This window comes from Oryx dammah, unplaced genomic scaffold (genome assembly GCF_014754425.2).
Source record: "Oryx dammah isolate SB20612 unplaced genomic scaffold, SCBI_Odam_1.1 HiC_scaffold_19, whole genome shotgun sequence".
NCBI lineage: Eukaryota > Metazoa > Chordata > Mammalia > Artiodactyla > Bovidae > Oryx > Oryx dammah.
The window spans coordinates 73,286,422-73,306,747 of NW_024070203.1; the positions used below are offsets into that span (position 1 = coordinate 73,286,422).

At 36.8% G+C, this 20,326-nt stretch overlaps 1 protein-coding gene across 5 annotated transcripts in view; it reads left to right on the forward strand.

The window, feature by feature from the left end:
* AZIN1 (antizyme inhibitor 1) overlaps positions 1–20,326 on the forward strand; it is a 34,841-nt gene that overhangs the window by 7,969 nt on the left and 6,546 nt on the right. For 2 of the 5 annotated variants that reach the window (XM_040261964.1, XM_040261966.1), the window contains exons 2-6: positions 1,636–1,773; positions 14,943–15,140; positions 16,487–16,660; positions 17,647–17,819; positions 19,404–19,538. In XM_040261964.1, the coding sequence (XP_040117898.1) occupies positions 15,039–15,140; positions 16,487–16,660; positions 17,647–17,819; positions 19,404–19,538 (584 nt within the window). In that variant the 5' untranslated portion in view covers positions 1,636–1,773; positions 14,943–15,038. Of the gene's footprint in view, positions 1–1,635; positions 1,774–9,494; positions 9,641–14,942; positions 15,141–16,486; positions 16,661–17,646; positions 17,820–19,251; positions 19,539–20,326 lie in introns of all 5 variants that reach the window. The other 3 variants (XM_040261968.1, XM_040261965.1, XM_040261967.1) reach the window with 3 other exon arrangements.

Genomic DNA, 20,326 nt, shown 5'->3' on the forward strand with positions numbered 1-20,326 from the left:
GGGACATCCTCTTCAATCAACTGAGAGATTTGATTGCAGTGTTGTACATGATCCAGCTGATATAAACACCACTCTAAATGAGAAAAATAAAGCATTTCCTGTGTCTTCTCCATGCCCCCGCTCATATTTTTATTTAACCTCCTCTTATGGTTGGTTAATCTTAACTGTACAAATGAACATTCTGTTTATCCTGTAAGTAAATGACCCTGTGCCCCCTTTATTTATATTAAAACATGTCTTTCGAAATTCAGAGTCTTCATTTCCTACTAGTATCTTTTCTGTTAGGTGGAAATGTTTTAGAGATACTACTGAAGAACATTCCTGAATTTCTAAAGTTTAATGTCATTAACATTTCACAGCACTGCTCTTAAGTTGCACTGAGCAACAAAATAGCTACTGATATGTGGGGGGGAGGGGATAGCTCAGCTAGAATAATTATCCTGTTCCAAAGAATAGTTGAGAATAAACTCACTCTGTCTCCAGTGGCGATGGCTTTTAATTTACTGAAATTACGTTGGTTTGGGGAGAATTGGAACCTTTGTTTTGGAGTATTTAGTTGGAATCTAATGTGATGTTAATAGTCACTGTCGCATGTTGATATGGATTCTTTTCTAATTATCCATAAGTGTCATTGAGTATGTGATCAGGATACCCCTAGTAGATTGGAAGAACATTTTACTTCCCCTAAGGGTGCCTCTATCCTGGTTGAGATATGAGATATACTGAAGATGTATCTAGAGTGCTTCTGAAATCTTGGATTCTTATGATTCCTACGTTTCATCGTTTTTCTGGTTTTAGTCTTATCCCCATCTTCTAGAAATACTGTCAGATTATATTACTTTAAAATAGCAATCACTGAAGTACAAATAGAACTGTAGGTTTAGTTGTTTAGGTTAGAGGTGATAAGTCTGTTCAGTCAAACCTTAATAGGTAAAAACCATTTCTAAAACTTAATTATCATTTTGTAGAGTGCCAAGCATGTTTACATTCATATGTTGTTCCTAGTGATAGTAGAGTGACTTAGATGTAGATAGGTTAGGAATGAGAAGGAGGTAAACATCTGTTATTTGTCAGATATGTAAGGCAGGTCTCAAAAGTTATTTCACAGGTATACATAGTGTACTAGCTAAGTCACAAAAAATGTTTTTCTTTTTAATATGTAGTTGGATTTTATAGTTAAGCAAAGAAAAACTTGGAATTTGGAGAGTAAAGGAAAGGTTCTGGTTAGTTTCAGATTATTAGATACACATTTAAAATCTTGCATATATGTTAGATTAGTGAGAGCACTTGTACATTTAAAAATTTTATGCCACTTACAAATTTGGGTTTTGGAGTAAGTAAAAGCAAAAATGAAATTGAGTGAAGCCTGGAAACTGAGGTAGAGCCACTTGTAAGGTGACCATGCCCTCAAATTCAGTTTTGTGTTCCTGCAGCTTGGAAATGCTTACTGTATAAAAACAGCATTTGATACTGTGATAAATGCTTTGAAAACATCATTTTGCGTAATGTGCTTTAATGAAACACTTCAAACTGAAACTTCTTCCTGAACTTAATCTTTACATCAACTTAGCCTTCTTGAAGCACAACCTAGCATTTTTTAACATATGACTTACATATTTTTATTTTCTTCTTTAGGGCGAACTTTCTGACCAAGTATACAACTACCCAGAGGGCCTAGGAGAAGTGCTGTATAGAGAACAGTTCGACTTCAACGCTGAGCCACCTTGGGAACCTAGCTGATGATAGGGGGGTTCCATCTCCTAACTTGTCCATGTAAGTATTTTCACAGCTGTGCAGAGGCTGAGGGAGGGTCTTGTGAAGTAGAAGTAAAGGATTCTTGTTCAGTCTTTTCAGAACTCTAAATTGTATTTACCACTTACTCCCTCCCCAACTATTTTTGGGCCATACATTGCAGCTTGCGCCATATCAGTTCCCCTGACAAGGGATTGATCCCAGGCCATGCCAGTGAGAAAGCCTGGAATCATAACCACTAGGCAATCAAGGAACTTCCCTACTTAGCCATATAGTTGATTTAGTTGTGCACATTATTACTATATTTATATATTGCAGGCTAAATTTCAATTAAACCTTATTAGTCCAGATTTTAATATAAGTTGGAGAGATGGTTTTTATTTTTTTAATTAAATGTGGGTGGTAACATCACACCATTCAACCATTTCATTTGGTAGATTCAAGTATTTGGGCTTAAGTCAGAAAAGAAAGTTTATTTTTAAATATAGTAAAAGATTCTGCCCTCCATTCCACTCACCAGAGCACTATCCTGAAGCATTGCATTTAAGAGGCGAATCTTAATTCTTGTTTTCTGGTTATGAGCTTCTCGCCAGATACAGTGTGATTTCTAGAGTTTATATTCTTTTTCACAAAACATGTAATACTCATCTGGTGGAAAAACTGGTTGTTTTCAAAGGTCTTATTGAGAGATGATGATGCATGCTTAGCTCCCAGCATACTGCCTTCCCAAGAGATTTTTAAGGATAGTTTTTGACTTTGCTTACTTGATTTTCTGTGTATGGATTTAACTTTGAATTAAACCTCTGTGCAGAATGCAGTTTCATAGTAAAGTGTTTGAATGTGTGCTGCTAAATTTGTGTGGGTCATTAATTAAAATTGTTTTATTATTTGTAGATTTTTTTAGCTGTTGAAATTTGGGTTTAGGTGTTGAGATTTGGGTGTTTTTAAGTGGGCTAGAGAACCTGGAGGGAGTAACACAAGAAAATTTCAAGAAAGAGATCTAATTGGATAGAGTATGTTAAAGGAAACCTTTTCAACACATTTACTGTTAATTACTCAAATTACAATTTTACATTTTGTTTTTTAAGTCTTAAACAGAGAGAAAAATGATTTCTGAAAGGTTCTACTGACTTAAAATCCAGATTGGGGGGTTTCCCATACTCGTCTTCTCCTAGCTATGTGAATTTGAGCAAATTACTTATCTGAGAAATTCAAACTAGAACAGTTCCTTTAACCCTAAATAGGTTGATTTCTCTTTTTTTGAGTATTTTAATCATGCTTTGTTAATGCAGTGTCGACTTTGGAACATTAGCATAACCTAGAATAGAACTGCAGACACTGGATTCCACCCAGACCTGAATCAGAAATATGCATTTTAACCAAGTGGCTTGTATGCATATTAAAAAGAAGTATAGTTGTCACCAATTCAGTGCCAAGCCAGTTAGTTCTTAGATTTTATTAGTCATCTATTCTACTTCCAGCATATCTGATATTTTCTCCTAAGTTGGCTTGAAGATTTAAAACTTTTCTGGGTGGGGTATACTTGATTCCATAGTCAGAAGTAGATTCTAAGGTGGAAATTTCATAGCAAGCTTCTTGTTTTAAGCAAGACCGTATTAAAGGATGACTTCTTTTATTTCAAATCTCTCTTAATGAAAACTTAACTTTGCATTATATGTCATATTTCTAGTAGTATTTCCTCTTAAGATTTGAGAAACCAGTATCAATGAGCTCATACATTGATAAATGATTCAGCTTAAGGAAAAGTCTGTAGGGTAATTAATACTGTAGAATTCAGAAAGTCTATAATTTCCTGCTTTTTTGTGTGTGGAGGTGTTGTGGTTATAGGCATAGATAGAAAATGCTAACAGTATTCATTCTGCAGGTTCTGGCAGCCAAAGTGACTGGCTTATTTATTCTGCCTGGGTATAGTGTATATTAAGTGAAAATTTTAATTCATAGTACTTTGCTACAGCCACAATCTCTTAATCATACAATTCTAAAATCAAAAGGTTAAAAAAAAAAATTACAGCTTCCTTGATATGACCTAACCTGATTTGGGAACAAAAAGTTGACCTGAATCTGAGCTGAATTTGAAGCTATTTTTATTTTGACTTATCCCATTTAGTGCTAATATTCCTGAATTTTGCTGCAGAAGTATTCTGATAAGCATGTTGACTCAGCCTCACAGAGACTGTTAAATAATATATTAAAAGTATATAGATTAAATTGCTATTCTAAAATCTGAGAAATTTTGAAGTCTGAAAGCTATCTATCCCCAAAGATTTCTTGACTAGAATTAGTAAAGATGGCAAGAGAAATTTTACATTCCAGAAATGTCCTTAGATATCAATAGCAGTTTTGCGGTACTAGACATGGAAATCCTGAGATGTTTTCTGTGGAGCAACAATACTATTTGAAAACTTTTTAGTCATTCAAAAGACTTAACACACTGGCCTTCATGGAAAACAGTTGGCACATAGCACTGCAAAATGTATAGTTAAATAAGCTCTATTTGAACTGCATTTTACTCCCAATTGGAGAAGGCCACGGCACCCCACTCCAGTACTCTTGCCTGGAAAATCCCATGGACGGAGGAGCCTTGTAGGCTGCAGTCCATGGGGTCGCTAAGAGTCAGACACGACTGAGCAACTTCACTTTCATTTTTCACGTTCATGCATTGGAGAAGGAAGTGGCAACCCACTCCAGTGTTCTTCCCAGGGATGGGGAAGCCTGGTGGGCTGCCATCTATGGGGTCGCAGAGTGTTGAACACGACTGAAGTGACTTAGCAGCAGCAGCACATAACTCCCAATATTCCAATAGGATTTCTTTGCAGGTGGTCTAAGCTCTAGGATTGACTTTTAGAGTTAGGTTTTCAAATCAGGTAGTCATCTGAATTTTTAGATAGTAATTAAGTATCTAGAAACTTTATGAATTGCTTACACAGTAAAGTTTTTTCTCTTGAGTAGTGTGTAGTGTTATGTGTGAGCACTGTGAAGAAAATGCTTAACTGATATCTCTGATTAATGAAGGGCTCAAATTGTAGAAAAACTTTGGACTGCCTTTTAAATTTCTTAGACTCTATGCTCCAGTAGTTTTTCAGTGGGCTAGATTTTTCAAGTTATTTTAACTTGAGCTCCGATTATGATTGATTGATCAGCCCAATGCAAAAATTCTAAAGACTATTTTAGAAAACCAAATTCTCCTAACCAGCAGCTTCTATTAGCAGATCTAATGACGAAGTCAGATTAATTATTAGTATATTCCTTTTAATGTTTTGTTCCTATTGATAAGAATGGAAAAGGGATTCGATTAATTGATTTATCTAGATGGAGCCTTAAAATTTTAAGTATTCATGTTCTCTCTCCTGTTTGTTAATATCTACATGCTTTAAAAGGGGCTGCCTTACCTAATTTGAAATTAATTAGGGACATAAGATGCTCTTTATGAATTTACTGCATGGAGCTATTCCTTTGTGTTTTACTGTTGTCAGTAGGAAGGGCAGGTTTTTGGCTCTTTATGGAAAATAGTTAGGGTAATTTAAAGATTCTGTGATGCAAGTCGATTCACAATTTTTATTAATGATTATTGATAGTCATCAACAGTCACAGTGATGAATAAAGCTATCATTGAAACACTAGTTTAGGGACTAGTTTTTAAAGTAAGTGTATCCCCTTGGCATGCAAAGAGCAGTATTCAGTGGTACCTTATTGCCTGTGTAAAGTAGTGCCCCCAAAAAAGCATTCTGTATAAGCCCAATGGGAATAATAGCCTGTTGCTGGATAAAACAGGGTTTGGGGGACATGGTACCATTTCTTTAGGCAAATTTAGGCTTTCCTGGGAGGGCCAAATAGAGTAGCAGGCAGTGTAGACCATTCTTAAAGGGGAATAAAATGTTCTTGCATTTATTACAGAAGATAGTTGAGCTGAGAAAATTAAAGTCACTACCAATCTGTGTATTCCATTATATTCTCTTTAGTCTTAATTGCAGAGTTTTTGAGTTCGGGGTTCTTTGCCCTGAAAAAAAAGCATTTTGAGATACTTAATTCTTTTGATTAGGAGTAAATAAGATACTGTATAAACTGTGTCTTATAAACTATAAAATCTAGGTAAATTGTAGGCTGCTTTTAGGCTGGCCAATTGTTCAGACCAGCAGAAGAAGCTGTTGCAAGTGAAATGCTCTCACCTACTAGAAAACACAGATCCTTTTGTCCTTCACCTCCATTCCAGGGTCATCTGTGCACACTTAATTAAGCAATTTGTTACAAGCTAACTGAAACAGCCATTTGGCCATCCTTTTTTTCTAATCCAGTGAATAATGTGAAGAACATTGGGGCATGAATAGAAAATACTTGAACAGCATGCTGAGTTGCGAAGGATTAGGCTGATGATGTTTAGTTTGCCCAAACCATACCCAGCCACCACGAGGTCTTCAGTGCCTGTATCTGAGTGACTTGTAGCAGTACCCAAGATGATAAACTCTTTTGGAATGCTCTGCTCTAAACTTTTCCCACCTTTATTATCGTATGTAAGCATGCATTTCATTTCTCTAGGATTTACTTGGTGTGAAGTTTTGACTTTTTTTCCTTTATTGTCTAGTTTTGTAAACTTGTGAATGAATTCAGTTCAGATGCTCGATGCATTTGAGTGCTTGGGAACTATATATGACTAATGGCTATTGTTTTGGATGGTGACAGATCATCACAGAAAATTCTATTGGACAACATCACTCTAGGATAATTTTGCCATGAATGTGAGTAGTATTAGTTGTATTAATCTTAAAATATCTATTAATAAGAATCATAGGAATTACACACTCTCACCTTTCTCCTTAGTGAAAAGCTGTTCCTCAACTGTAGAGGTTTTTCAGTCTCATATTCTTGTTGAAGAATTCTTCCATTGCCCAGCACATTCTTAAAGTCAAGCTCCCTGCTGTCTTTATGTGCTCATCAGACTGAAATTAATATTAGGCTTGCATTAAATATATGACTATGGGTTATTTTTTGGCTACACTTTTTCTTGTGATACCTTCGTTCCCTAACCAAGTATCTAACCCGTGGTCTCTGCAGTAGAAACAGAGTCTTAAACACTGGACTGCCAGGAAATTCCCTATCTCTTGTTTTTTATTACAGAGATCCTTCAGTGCCCAGTTTGTTAAGAGCTGCTAAATTAGTATATCTTAGCTAATCATCAGGGTTCAGTATGATTGCCATGTGATATTTGACATGACCAAAAGTAGGATGGGATGTCCTAGTATGTTCAACACAGCTACTGATAGCAAACTAAAACTCAAAGCGAGATTTGCTATCCTAAGTTCTGGAAGAGCTCCTATAGGTCAGTAAGAAAAAGGGAAGAAAAGAAAAAGACCACCCCTGCCCCACACACACAATAGGAAAATGAACAAAGGCTTAAAAACAGTTTTTCTCTACAGACTAGCAGTTTCACTCCCAGGTATGTGGCCCTAGACTGCAGCACCTAGACCGATGCTCCCTAAACTCCCAGTCAGTAAGATGGACTCTTGTGGCAGAATGTCAGGTAGCACACTACTTGGCTGTTAATTTGTGGACCAGCTAGTTTGCAGACCACTTTTTTTTTTTAATATTTATTTTGTTGTGCCGAGTCTTAGTTGTGGCAGGCTGGATCTTTCCGTTGCAGCATGCGTCTGGTTCCCTGACCAAGGATTGAACTTGGATTCTCTGCATTGGGAGCACAGAGTCTTAACCACTGGATCGCCAGACAAGTCCTGTGGACCATAATTTGAGTAATGCTCCTCTTGGGTACATAAATAATAGCAAGAGATTATATGGTGTTTAGGGCGTCCCTGATGGCTCAGATGGTAAAGCGTCTGCCTACAATGCAGGAGACCCGGGTTTAATCCCTGGGATGGAAAGATCTCCTGGAGAAGGAAATGGTAACCCACTCCAGTATTCTTGCCTGGAAAATCCCGTGGACAGAGGGGCCTGGGAGGCTACAGTCCATGGAGTCGCAAACAGACAGACACGACTGAGCTACTTCACATATGGTGTTTATAAACAATATAGCCCATAGGTCCTGTTGTGCATCTATAAAGAATAGTGCACAGCAGTGAAAATTAACAGACTCCAGTCCTGTCTGTCTGTGTGAAGGAATTGAAACTTCAAGTTGAGCAAAAGAAGTTATAGTAGGAAAACAACAGTGATTCCATTCATGGTTCAAAACCAATAAAGCCAATGTTTTCTGGGCATATAGGGGAATAAAAAGATTAAATAACAGGGGAATGATGATTAGAAAAGTCTGAACATGTTTATTCTATAGGGGATGAGGGGATTCAACCACAACTACCCAGTGATGGTGTGCAGGGGCTTCTAAGGTATTCAGTCCTCTTTACCTGGTGTGTAGTGTAGTAATTGTAATGTACATGTGATTTGTATAGTAAAAATAAATTTTCCTCTTGGTGAGGTGGCAGTGAGATCTGCCCTTGGGTACTCAAAACAGTAGTTCAGTGCATTTGTTTGAAGGTAATTTCCCTGTGCTGCACCAGGAAAACTAGAAAGCTCGGAACATGATTATGTATTTGGTGGTGTTCATGTTGCATTACAATAGTTATCTGCAGTGTTACTACATTTTAATTACCATAAGGATTTACATAGTTTACTTCCATGCAGGTACACACTTGCTCTAGAAAAAAACTTAGTCTTCACATCAAATAGTCAAGACACTTTTTTTTTGTTAAGGGAGCCTGATCTTGTCAATCAATTGCAATCGTATATTGCTGTGAAATTCCTTTCTCATTAAGATGTATTATAGAATTTAATGGGAAGCATTTTGCATTGAGCAGCCTTTACCTGAGCATTTCAGACTTAGCCTGTTGGGCTAATTTCCTTTAGGATTTGTGTGTCACCTCCCCCTTTATCTATTTCCTGTTCATTCTTGTTCTTGTCTTATGGGTTGTTTTTTTTTTTAAGTAATTCTTCAGGAGTCATCTTAGTGTTCTTACTCTAAAGTTTTTTTGAACCTTATCACCTGAAAAAGAAACTGAAGGGTATTTATTGTCATTATTTTAGGCTTTCCTCTTACTGTCAATGAAAGCAACCCCTGTTTTGATATCCTAAGTATTCAAAGTAGGCTATTACTATCCATCACTTTTTTTTTTTAATCCAGCACTTATTTTTGATCCAGCATGGAAAATTTTTATATGGGCTAATGATCACACAGATTTATTGGCACGTCTTACCTACCAGTTCTGGTATGTGGCTTCCTGGAGGCCTGCTCCAGACCTCATGTTTTTAGTGCCAATGTCATCCTTCTGCTCTTGTGACCAGTTATTTGTAAAGGTATGCTGTGTGGTAAGTAACATTTTTTTGTGAGATGTAGAAGGCAAAGGTGATTTTTGAGAGCTTTTTTTTTCGCAAGAGAGATCTTAGTTTCCTGACTAGGGTTGGAACCTACACTCCCTGCAGTGAAAGCGTGGAGTCTGAACCAGTGGACCACCAGGGAAGTCCTGCATTGTGTCTAGTTTTAAAGCTGTGAGCTGAGTGCTAAGTCATCAAATGCCTATGCAAAAATAATTAAAAAGGTAGAAATAGCCTTAGGTTTCTCTAGGGTAATAGTAGTAGTGTAAATTTCAAAATATCTTACATTCTCATTTTTAATGAGTAAAACTCCTTTTAGAAAACTGGTGATGTGTTAAGGTTGGGTTTCCTGCTTAGATGTCTCTGAAACAGTACTCTCAACTTTTCAGCTCTCCCTGTTCTCCTTCCAGGGAGGTCTTCACTTCAGAAATCCGAGACTCATATTCATCCAGCTTGGTGTCAAGTGGGCTGTTGCTGCCAGAATTGTCTTGTGATTATTTGAGAGATGTATCAGTTTCTTCTGAAGTGCACTCAGCTGTAGAAGCCTTTGCAGCAGGTGTGTAACGAAGCAAGTGCCCAGCTGCTGCAGCCACTCCTCTTGGAGCTTCCCTCTTGACGGCAGGAGGACTCCTGACCTTAGGGAGGCTCTAGGGAGCGATGTGGTTCTTGGGAGCCTTTGCTTTCCTTGGCAGCTCTTCCTAAAAAATGTGCTATCAAAAAACACCAATATGAAGGTGTAAATAAGGACTGTTAAACACTTTTTTCTTCACAGCTATGATGTCCAAGAGGAAATTACTTACTATAAATGTAGTATTGTGATTGCAGCAATTGTATTAGTGTAAAATAAGCTGAGCTTTCTTTCACCATATATTAAGATGTTTATTTGTGAAAATATCTTAAAGGCTCTTGTGAGTAGAGAGCACGTTCTAGGGTCTGTTGATAATAATAAATTTGGGAGCGTCTATTAAAAATGGATTTGCTCTTAAGTTACAAAGCATTTTAAGGAGAACCTAAGATTTAAATGAAGTAAATTTAGTTAAGTTTAATGTGAAAATAAATCAATGTCCAGCAACACTAGGCTGTAGTATATAGTGGTCTATAACATGCTGAAACGAGTAAATCAGTCCTATTTCTGATTTATACACTGTTTTTAAAAATGGCACAGTGTGTTGGGTTGGATCAGGGTGAGGGAGTTTGGTATCACTTGGGTTTGAGTTTACTGCCCTTTTTTTTCTGACCTTGCACCTAGCTTGCAGGATCAAACCTAGGCATCCTGCAGTGGAAGCAGAGTCCTAACCACTGGGTCGCCAGGAAAGTCCTTAAGTCTGCATTCTTAACAGAGAGATTCCTGCAAATTCCCTGTTTTGTGGATTAACTTGGCGGATCTGACATAGAATAAACTCTGCTCACCCCCAACACATACACACTTATTTTCATTCTAACTCCCTAGAACATGCTGTGTCAGATTTTTGGTTTAATGTTATCGCCAAGTAACTGTATGCCTCTTGAAAATATTTCAGTCAAATATTTCTTTACTTGATTGTCTTGTAAAGCAGAAATGTAGCACATAAGCCTTTTTGCAGCAGTGAACTTTAAACTATTTTTGCTTACATGTGAAGAAAATTGCAAGCATAGACTTCTGAGGGTATGATTATGAACTGCTTTTTAGGACTGCTTCAGTGAGATTGGGCGTAGGAAAGACTCAAGCAAGATCAGCCTACGCTTATCCACCTACTTAAGCCTTTTCAGTTGTTGGAAATACTGGGCTTCCAAGTGAATGTTTCATTTGAGCACAGGGTTTGTTGGCTTAAAATTTGTTAGAAACTAGCTTTCCTGAAGGTTTTTGTGTTTGGTGGATTCTTTTGAGGAAACAGTTTTTTCTGGACATGGCTTTTAGTTTTTAACTGGCTTTTGCTTTTACATGTGGGTCACTTGTGTATATCAAGGTTTTGGCTCCTTTTAAGATGTGAAAGACGGACCTTTTTTCCCAACACACTATAGGGCATTCCTTGCTGTTGCCACCACAGACCTTCAGTTTCAAAACTCCCAGTATTAGAATCAGTTGTTCTCGGGCCCTCTGTTTCTCAGCACCTGCCATGCGCCAAGAATCTCAAGACCTTCCTAGGGAGCACCTGAGAAGGTAAACCAAGATGGAGCTCCACATGGACCATCTTCTAAGGACAGATGTTATTAGATCGGTTTTAATCAACTTTTATTGCAGGCTCAGTATAATTAAGGAAGTAAAATACTACATTGACACCTTGTTTTAGTGGATTCAAGTGTGTTAGTCCCCAAATCCTTTTTGTCAGTCCTGCCAATGTAGCAAATTTTATTTTTTTGTCACAGTCCTTTTGTGAGTCAGATTGGGATTGGTAAACTAACCCTACTTCAGAAGTGAGAGTTGTATTTCAGTGAGGGAATACAGCCACTCTGCATGCACTCTTAAGTCTTTCCTTTAGAGCAAGGAGTACTTTAACATATTTTTATTCATATTGATAGTACATTTATTTGTCAGCTGTTTTAGTTTGACCTTTACTTTTAATATTTAAAATCATTTCACTTCTACAAGAGTCTGTAGTGATAGCAGATGTTTGCCTGAGGTGGACAAAAGGACATGAAGAAATTTTTCTTTATGATAGTGGTAGTTATACTGGTATATACATTAGTCAGAATGAGGGTGTACATTATTGCATGTAAACTATTGATAAGATTAAAAAAGGAAAAAAGTTTAGGGTTTACCTGAGAATTTAGGCAAGAGATACAGGAGGAACAAGGTTGTTATGTAGAAACTAGTCTTAAAAAAGGTTTGAAGACTGTAAGAAGGCATGATAGGATGTTTTGGTACCATATATGAATCAAGTGTAGAGTTTATTAACAGCTGTGAGAGTTCATATGTCTGAGAAATGGTTAATTGATTTGGGGATGTCATTGTGTCTATCAAAGAGCCTGAGAGTTGTGTTGGATTTATTACACTTGGCAAAGGTTGGATTTTTTATAGATTAAAGGTTTGTGGCAACCTTGTTTTTGGCAATCTGTTGGTGCCATTTTTCCAAGAGTATTATTTTTTAGTTACGGTATGTATATTGGGGTTTTGGTGGGGCTTGTTGTTGTTGTTGTTGTTTTTGCACACTTGATAGACTACAGGATAGTATAAACAGAACTTGGGGAAACCAAAAAATTTAGGTGACTCGCTTTAATGAGATACTCACTTTATTATAGTGGTCTGGAACCAAACCTGCAGTTTCTCCAAGATATGCCTGTAATTTTGTCATCAGCATCTCCCAAGCTAGCCTGATTTTTCTGTGCCTCAATAAAATGGAATAATACTGTCATAGTGGCTTTTGAGGGTTAAGAGAATATTGTACAAAGTTTTTGGCACACTGCTTTAAAAAATGTTTGCCTTTAGATTAAGATAGTTTAGCAGGCGTGAGATTTGACTGAATCTGTAGATTATGTAGTTTGAAATAGTTTGAAAAAATCCTTAGGAGAACCCTGGTTCGATCCCTGGGTTGGGAAGATCCCCTGGAGAAGGGAGTGGTACCCACTCCAGTGTTCTGGCCTGGAATCCCATGGACTGTATAGTCAGTCAGTCCCTGGGGCCACAAAGAGTTGGACACTACTAGGCAACTTTCACTCATGTAACCATAACCTTACTTAATCTACAAAAATTTGTGAAGAATGTGGGCATTCAGCAGATAAAACTAGGATGAATGGACCTGTTTTTGTGACTATTTAGGATCATAATGTCAGAGGAAAATTAGCCTTCCTGTAAACCCTGTTCCGTCGCTCAGTTGTGTCTGACTCTTTGCAACCCCATGGACTGCAGCACGCCAGGCCTCCCTGTCCATCACCAACTCCCAGAGTTTACTCAAACTCATGTCCATTGAGTCAGTGATGCCATCCAACCATCTCTAGCTGAAGGAAATTGAGGTTCTTCTTGTCCTGACTTTAAAAACTAGAACTTTACATTTGGTAGCAGTTGCCTGTCATGGTCCATAATTGATAAGGTTCCCAGGTAAATACTGCGTAGAGAGTAGAGACTACTTTGGAATCTGATGAGCTGAAACACTAGGCTAAAGATCTTGATTAAATATTTTTCATTATTAATAGGATAAATGATCTTTTTTAATGTGTAACCTTTATCATTGTGTTTGCGTTAGTGCAGTTGAATATCCCCCTAAAATCGATGTGCTGATTGGTCTTACATTGCTTAAAATAAACATGTATCCTCAAGCCTAAATGTCTACTTTATGGGCACAGATTTAAATCATTTCTGGTATAACAATCTTAAGATTTTCTCAGTAAACTGAATGTAGTTGACTCCTTGGAAATACAGCTGGTACTGTTTTTAAATTATTTTGTGTATTTCATGAAATTGACTAATGCTGTGGCTTATTGACGAATTATTTTGGTGCAACCAAAAAGCTGATACTTTTGAGGACCATTGAAATGAAGTACATTTTTAGGACAAGGGCCTCCACTTGAGGTGAACTCTGGCATAGAGCACGGGGAGGGGAAGAGAAAGGCAGTAATCAAAGAGGCAGGAAAAGCTGTGTATGTTGCCAGGATCTGGTCTCAGTCCATTAAAATTAATGTGGCACCCAGAAATCAGTCTCAGACAAGGAGCAACGACAGCATCTGTCTTGAGAACTTGTTATGTTTATAGACTTTATATTAAAATAAATCTTTGCCTAAAGTAACCTGGTATGTGTGTATGTGTTAGTCACTCACTCTTTGCGACCTCATGAACTGTAGCCTGCCAGGCTCCTCTGTGCATGAAATTCTCCAGGCAAGAGTACTGGAGTGGATACCATTTCCTTCTCCAGGGGATAAGGACCAGTAAATTCAGCAAAGAAGATAAACTTACGTATGGGCTGCTCCAGAGGACAGTAGGTGATTTGGAGAAAGAGGAAAATTTTATTTGATTGGGGAAGAGTTGGATTCAGTATGATGCCTTTTTAAAAATCAGAGTTCTTAGTAAATAAATGTTCATGATGTATATATAGGTCCCTAACTTATACCTAGTTTCAAATTGCAGTGACATTCTTGCATTTCTGGCAGTTAGCTCTTTCAAGTCAGCACTTAAACAAGTGATTGTAATTTTTTTTTTTTTACAACAGTTTTTTGAAGTAGTTGACCTTGGATTGCACAGCTATTAAATGACAAAGCCAGGACTAGGTTTTCTGACTTATGTTCCAGAAACATTTTCACCAAATAAGCTTACCTCAAAGAGACTGAATTGTTAACTTGATTGAACTAGTTCTGTTGTAGCTTGTGGTGTGGGATCCAGATAGTCTCTATCAGAGTTACAGATATCCTCCTGAAGTCAGCCTCCACTTTCACCCATTCCTGTTGTTTACACATCACCTACTCTAGAATTTTACTTAGAAGACGTTTATCTGCAATTACCTGGTATCACACTGGTACATGAGTGGCAGTGTATTGAAGTTCAGACTATTTTGATTGCTTAGCTGCAGACATTTATTTTGTTAGCTTTCTTTACTTAAAATGAGTAAAGTTGTTACATGGGAGAACCACAAAACAAGATGAATAAAAAAGACTGGCTCTGCAACTCTATGTAAAGATGATGTTGATTTGTAACATATTCTGCATATGTTTCAGCTACCTTCTCAAGAAATTGTCATATTAAGCTTGTCTTTTTATGTATAAATTCACATTTGCTTTAAAATGGGCACTAAGGAAAGGATATTGGTGATCTAGTGTTTCTGAAAATGGTAAGTGATTACGCAGATTCTTCACTAAATTAGGTTCCTCTTATTAGCACACTCTGACAGCTCATATATTAAGTTTAACTAATGAAAAATAATACAGACTTTGAAATAACTTCTTTTTGACAGTTTGTTGCATATTCTAAGGACCCAGACGTAAGGCTTGGTGGCCCGTCTCTTGTTTTTCCTGGTTTATGACTTTCGGCTTTGTGGAATACGGCTGAGATGAAAGGATTTATTGACGATGCAAACTACTCCGTTGGCCTGTTGGATGAAGGAACAAACCTTGGAAATGTTATTGATAACTATGTTTATGAACATACCCTGGTAAGTGTGTCGTATCGGATTTCTTAAAATACAGTGTTTATAATAATTTCTGAAATATGAAGCATCATTACTGCTACTTAAAGATCATTTTTGTTTTGTACTTACTGATACAGTTATTTTTGTTTATTGCCTTACGGAAATTATTTGTTTTTGTTGGAGCTAATTTCCTATATTCCCCAAATTTGAAGAAGTGTTTTCAGGTTAGTGATGTTCAGTAATAGGATACCCAAAAAGCTTTCTCTTGACCTCTACAGATACGTTTAAGTCTTCTCTCACACTAGCAAAATCCTGCTGCTCTCTTCTGTCATCGGATTTCTTTTTTGGGGGTTGAGGAAGAATGACACTTGTCCTACCATTCAGTCTATTCTGTAGCCAAATCATTCCACAGTTAATTCTCTCATGTCACTAGTCTTAGTCAAACATTTCCTGGGTCAGAACATCAGGGTGGCAGCCTGTCTTTGGTCAGTATATTCTAATAATGTATATCTTCAAATAATGTGGATTATAGAAAACAGTAATATTTTCGTGACATTTTAAACAGTATCTGAATGTTGTATGTTTTAAATAAAGATTATTTTGTCTGCCGTCTAACATTGGGTAATTTATTCCCTGGATGATATGTGTAGTCATCTCTCTTACCCCCAGGGTAGCTCCAGCTTCAGAATCAATCACGATCTTTTCCCAGATCCGTAATTAAAATCAGTTTACTTTTTCTTTCTTTCTTTCTACGGCTTGTGGGATCTGAGTTCCCTGACCTAGGGGTTGGACCCCTGGCCATGGCAGCGAAAACTGAGTCCCAGCCACTGGACTTGGATTTATCTGGCATTTAGTGTACTTCCATGTTTTTTAAATTTAGTTTTGTCACCTCTACAAATACTACCAACTTACCTCCTTAAAAATGGATTTCTTTTGTTCCCTTTTACTGTCTTTAACTGCAGTTCACAGTGGGGATATGGCTTTTTGTTTAGCATTCCTCATTCTACTCACCTTTTTAGGGAATTAGATCCTGTACTGTTAAAGTAGGTTTAAACAATTAAGGAATGCATGGAAGGTTATAAGTAGTCTCCTTCCCTTCCACTCACCAGAAGTAAAATTGGAACAGTTCTGAAGTATAAAGTCAGTCTCATTGACACTTTTTTTTTTTAAATTTTTTTAATCTAAGAGAAAATTTTCTGTGTCAGCATAGCACAGCAAACAGTCAAGTTTAAAAAGAAACAAGCCTTAAATGTGGTGGTGTGTAAATATTTATCTTGGCTCATTTGTGGAGGAAAAAGGGGAGTTCTTTCCTACTTAACAATACTCTGTTTTCTGTGGTTCTTCTGTTTCTTTTTTCATAACTATAATAGACAGGGAAAAATGCATTTTTTGTGGGAGATCTTGGAAAGATTGTGAAGAAGCACAGTCAATGGCAGAACATAGTAGCTCAGATAAAGCCGTTCTATACGGTGAAGTGCAACTCCACTCCAGCTGTGCTTGAGATTTTGGCAGCTCTTGGAACGGGATTTGCTTGTTCTAGTAAAGTAAGTCATTTTCATTACTTTGTTATTGAACTGCCACATTTTAAAATTGACTAATGTTTGGTGGGACTTCCCTGTTGGCTCAGTGGCAAAGAAATCCACCTGCCAATGCTGGAGACTCGGGTTCAATCCCTAGGTTGGAAAGATACCCTGGAGAAGGAAATGGCAAACTGTTCCAGTATTCTTGCCTGGGAAATTCCATGGACAGAGGAGCGTGTTGTAAAGAGACATCACTTAGCAACTAAAAACAACATTTGGTGACCAGTAGCAGTAGGAGAACAATTGCAAGGAAGTTTGACTTGTGGATGCATTTTTTAAGTTGTTTAAATTTGCCGTTTAATACTGGAAATTTACGAACTTTCAAATATACCAATGAAAGGAACATTATGGTGAGATGAGACTTTATAAGCATTATCTTTAATCAGAAACTTTTAGCCTAGAGCTGGTTTGATCAAGTTACTTCTGATGACAGCAAGATAATATCCTAAACTGGGAGATTTCTCTGATGGTAATGACAGGCATACCTCAGAGATGCTGTGGATTGAGTTCCAGACCACTGCAGTAGAGCGAGTCACATGAATTTTTTTTTATTTCCCAGTTCGTATAAAAGTCATGTTTGTACTATGTTGTGGTCTATTAAGTATACAGTAGCATTATGTCTAAAATATAATGTACATACCTCAAAAAAGAATGCTGTTGAAAAAAATGGTGCCTGCAGACTTGTTCAACACAGGGTTGCCACAAATCTTCAGTTTTAAAAATGGAATTATCTGCAGACGACAATAAAATGAGATATGCCTATATACCTTTTAAAAGATTTTTAACAGTATAATATAGCAAGCATTACCAGAATATGAACTGTGATGTATGTAATCCTAATTTAACCTTACATAATTTGAATTTAACCAGAAAATAAAGGTATATGGCAGTGATTGAAAAGTAATAGAAAGCTTACCTTTTAGATGACACTGTTTAAAATCTGTTTTTAGACTGAAATGGCTTTAGTGCAAGAATTGGGTGTATCTCCAGAAAACATCATTTACATAAGTCCTTGCAAGCAAGTGTCTCAGATAAAGTATGCAGCAAAAGTTGGAGTTAATATCATGACATGTGACAATGAAGTTGAATTGAAGAAAATTGCACGTAACCACCCAAATGCCAAGTAAGTGTAAAATTAGGTACAAGGGAATATTTTTTTAACCTAGGATTTGGGGTTGTCTTTAGTCTGGGAAAGCGGGGTGGGGGGGCATTTATATAGAGCAGTGGTTATATATTGTAATTATTGCAACTTACTACACGGAAAATACTACTAGCATTTTTATTGGCTACTTCTGATCCTTCATGGGCAACTAGGATGAGATAAAGATATTTTGGGATATTATGTATAATCTTTAATTCAAGGAAGAAAATCTGGTTGGTAGAATGATCAGATTAAAGCTATGGCTATATTTTCACAATTATATTAACCATTCTAGTTATTTGTCATATTAGGAACAGAATGTGTTCTGCTCAGGTTTTTTTCTTCTAGCTGAGGGTTTAATCTGCCCTCAGCCTCGGTTTCTTGGATGGTTGTCCTTTGTGTCAGTGCCTTAGGAACCTAGTCCTTAAGTCCCTTCTCTTCAAACAGGAAGTTTAACGTTTTTACTTGTACCCTACATGGGGCCCCAAGATTTGTTTTCCAACTAAAAACTTTACTGTTTAAAAACAAAACTTTGAGACTTCCCTGGTGGTCCAGTGGTTAAGACTGAGCTCCCAATGCAGGGGGCATGGGTTTGATTCCTGGCTGGGGAGTCCCACGTACTACACAGTGCAGCCAAAAAATAAATAAATGTAAGTTCACCATGCTTCAAACAAAAAACAAATTTTAAGGCAAAATAAATATTACCATGAACTGGTATATCAAGAGGATTTTATATAGCCTATGCTAAAAGTATACTAGTACACAATTTGCTTTTTAATAAGTTACCGTGTGTTGTGTTATATGTTACCAAAAATGTGTATTATGTCCATATTTTCCTTATTTGATAACTTCTTACTGACTTTAATGGTATTCTTTGAAAGGTATCCTATAGGTAGAATAATTTTGCTTTTACAAATAACAGTTTTGTATAATCTTGTTTTTTTAAGTGATTTGTGGTTACTCAGAGATTGCCTGACAGTCTTGATCACTTTGTCATGGTTGTCATGGTTTGGAAGGAAATACCAAATAGATTTGAATCAGTAGTCGAAAAGGCTGCTGTTAAGATACATTAAAAAAAAATTTTTTTTTTCTTGTTAGATCTATTTGATTAATTGGAAGAATGGTTCCAAGTAAGTGGTAGAAAGTTAGCTAGCTAGAACTTTTTAGGAAATTGAAGCATTTAAAGCCCTGATCGTTTTTAGTGAAAGACAGTAATGGCATTGCTATTCAATTTAGTCTTTCTAGGTGGATTTATGGACTGATGGACTTCATTTGAAAGTAATGTCGTCTTTGATTACAGAGCCCAATCGACTCTTGCTGCTACAACAGAGTCTTAACTTCCTGCATTTTCCAAATTCCCATCCTTGTAAGCTTCATGCTTTAGTCCCTAATTGCTAGTTTTTTCTCTATACAGGATTGTTTTTCATTAGGTTCACTTGATTCATCCAACGCTGGATTATGGAGCACTGACAACATTATCAACACACTTCCTACAGTCTTCAGGCTTCACATGTGCTGATGATGATGTAAACCAACTCTGCCCCAATCATCTCCCCCTTCTCTTAGGCTCTTACTGCATATCGCAACAGAAGATAGCATCGGAGGCGAAGAGGGTAACATGAAGTTTGGCACTACCCTGAAGAACTGTAGGCATCTTTTGGAATGTGCTAAGGAACTTGATGTCCAAATTATTGGAGTTAAGTGAGTAGTTGTTTTAAACTTCATTTTGTGATGATAATCTTAGTCTTTCTCTTTACCAGTTTAGGTTTTCTTTCGTATAAACGTTAATAGATTAAATTTCTGGTTTACTATACATAGTTTTCTTAGTTTAGGAAAATAAATGTTTATACTATTTTGTACTTGTATGTACCTCCCCTTCACCTAGTAAAGAGAGAAAATAGTAAATAACAGTTCGGTTAGTAATTTAAATCACTTCTTTTTAAATTGAGTGGAAGGATTTACTAGAATTCTGATGAATACCAAAATGGTTGTTGGACATGTCATTTCAATTTTTCTTTTTCCCATCCCAAGACTTTTTATTTTCCCCTTTTTAATCCCTCAGGGGCACTTCAAAAAATCAGTAGACTATTTTATCCTCTCAGTTTTTATGTATGAGGAAACTAAGACCCAGAGAGTTAATGACTTGATCATAGTTTCTGAACCATGATCTGAATCAGATTTGGAGCAGTGACCGCCAGATTTTAAAATTATTCATAAAGATGGATAAAGAATCACCACTGTTAAACTTAATTCTCCCTTAGCTGACAATATTGATAGTATTTTAGAGTTTTCATATTTCAGTTTATTGTTAACACACAGGAAAATTGATTTGAGGTGTATTCTGTGAATTTTAACATTTTTGTAACCACTGCCACAATTGATACAGAAAGGAGCATATTTTAATTAAATTTTTAAATTTGATTTTAATTTTTGGTCTTGTAACACAGCTTGTCAAATCTTAGTTTCCCAACAGAGTTTGAACACAGGGT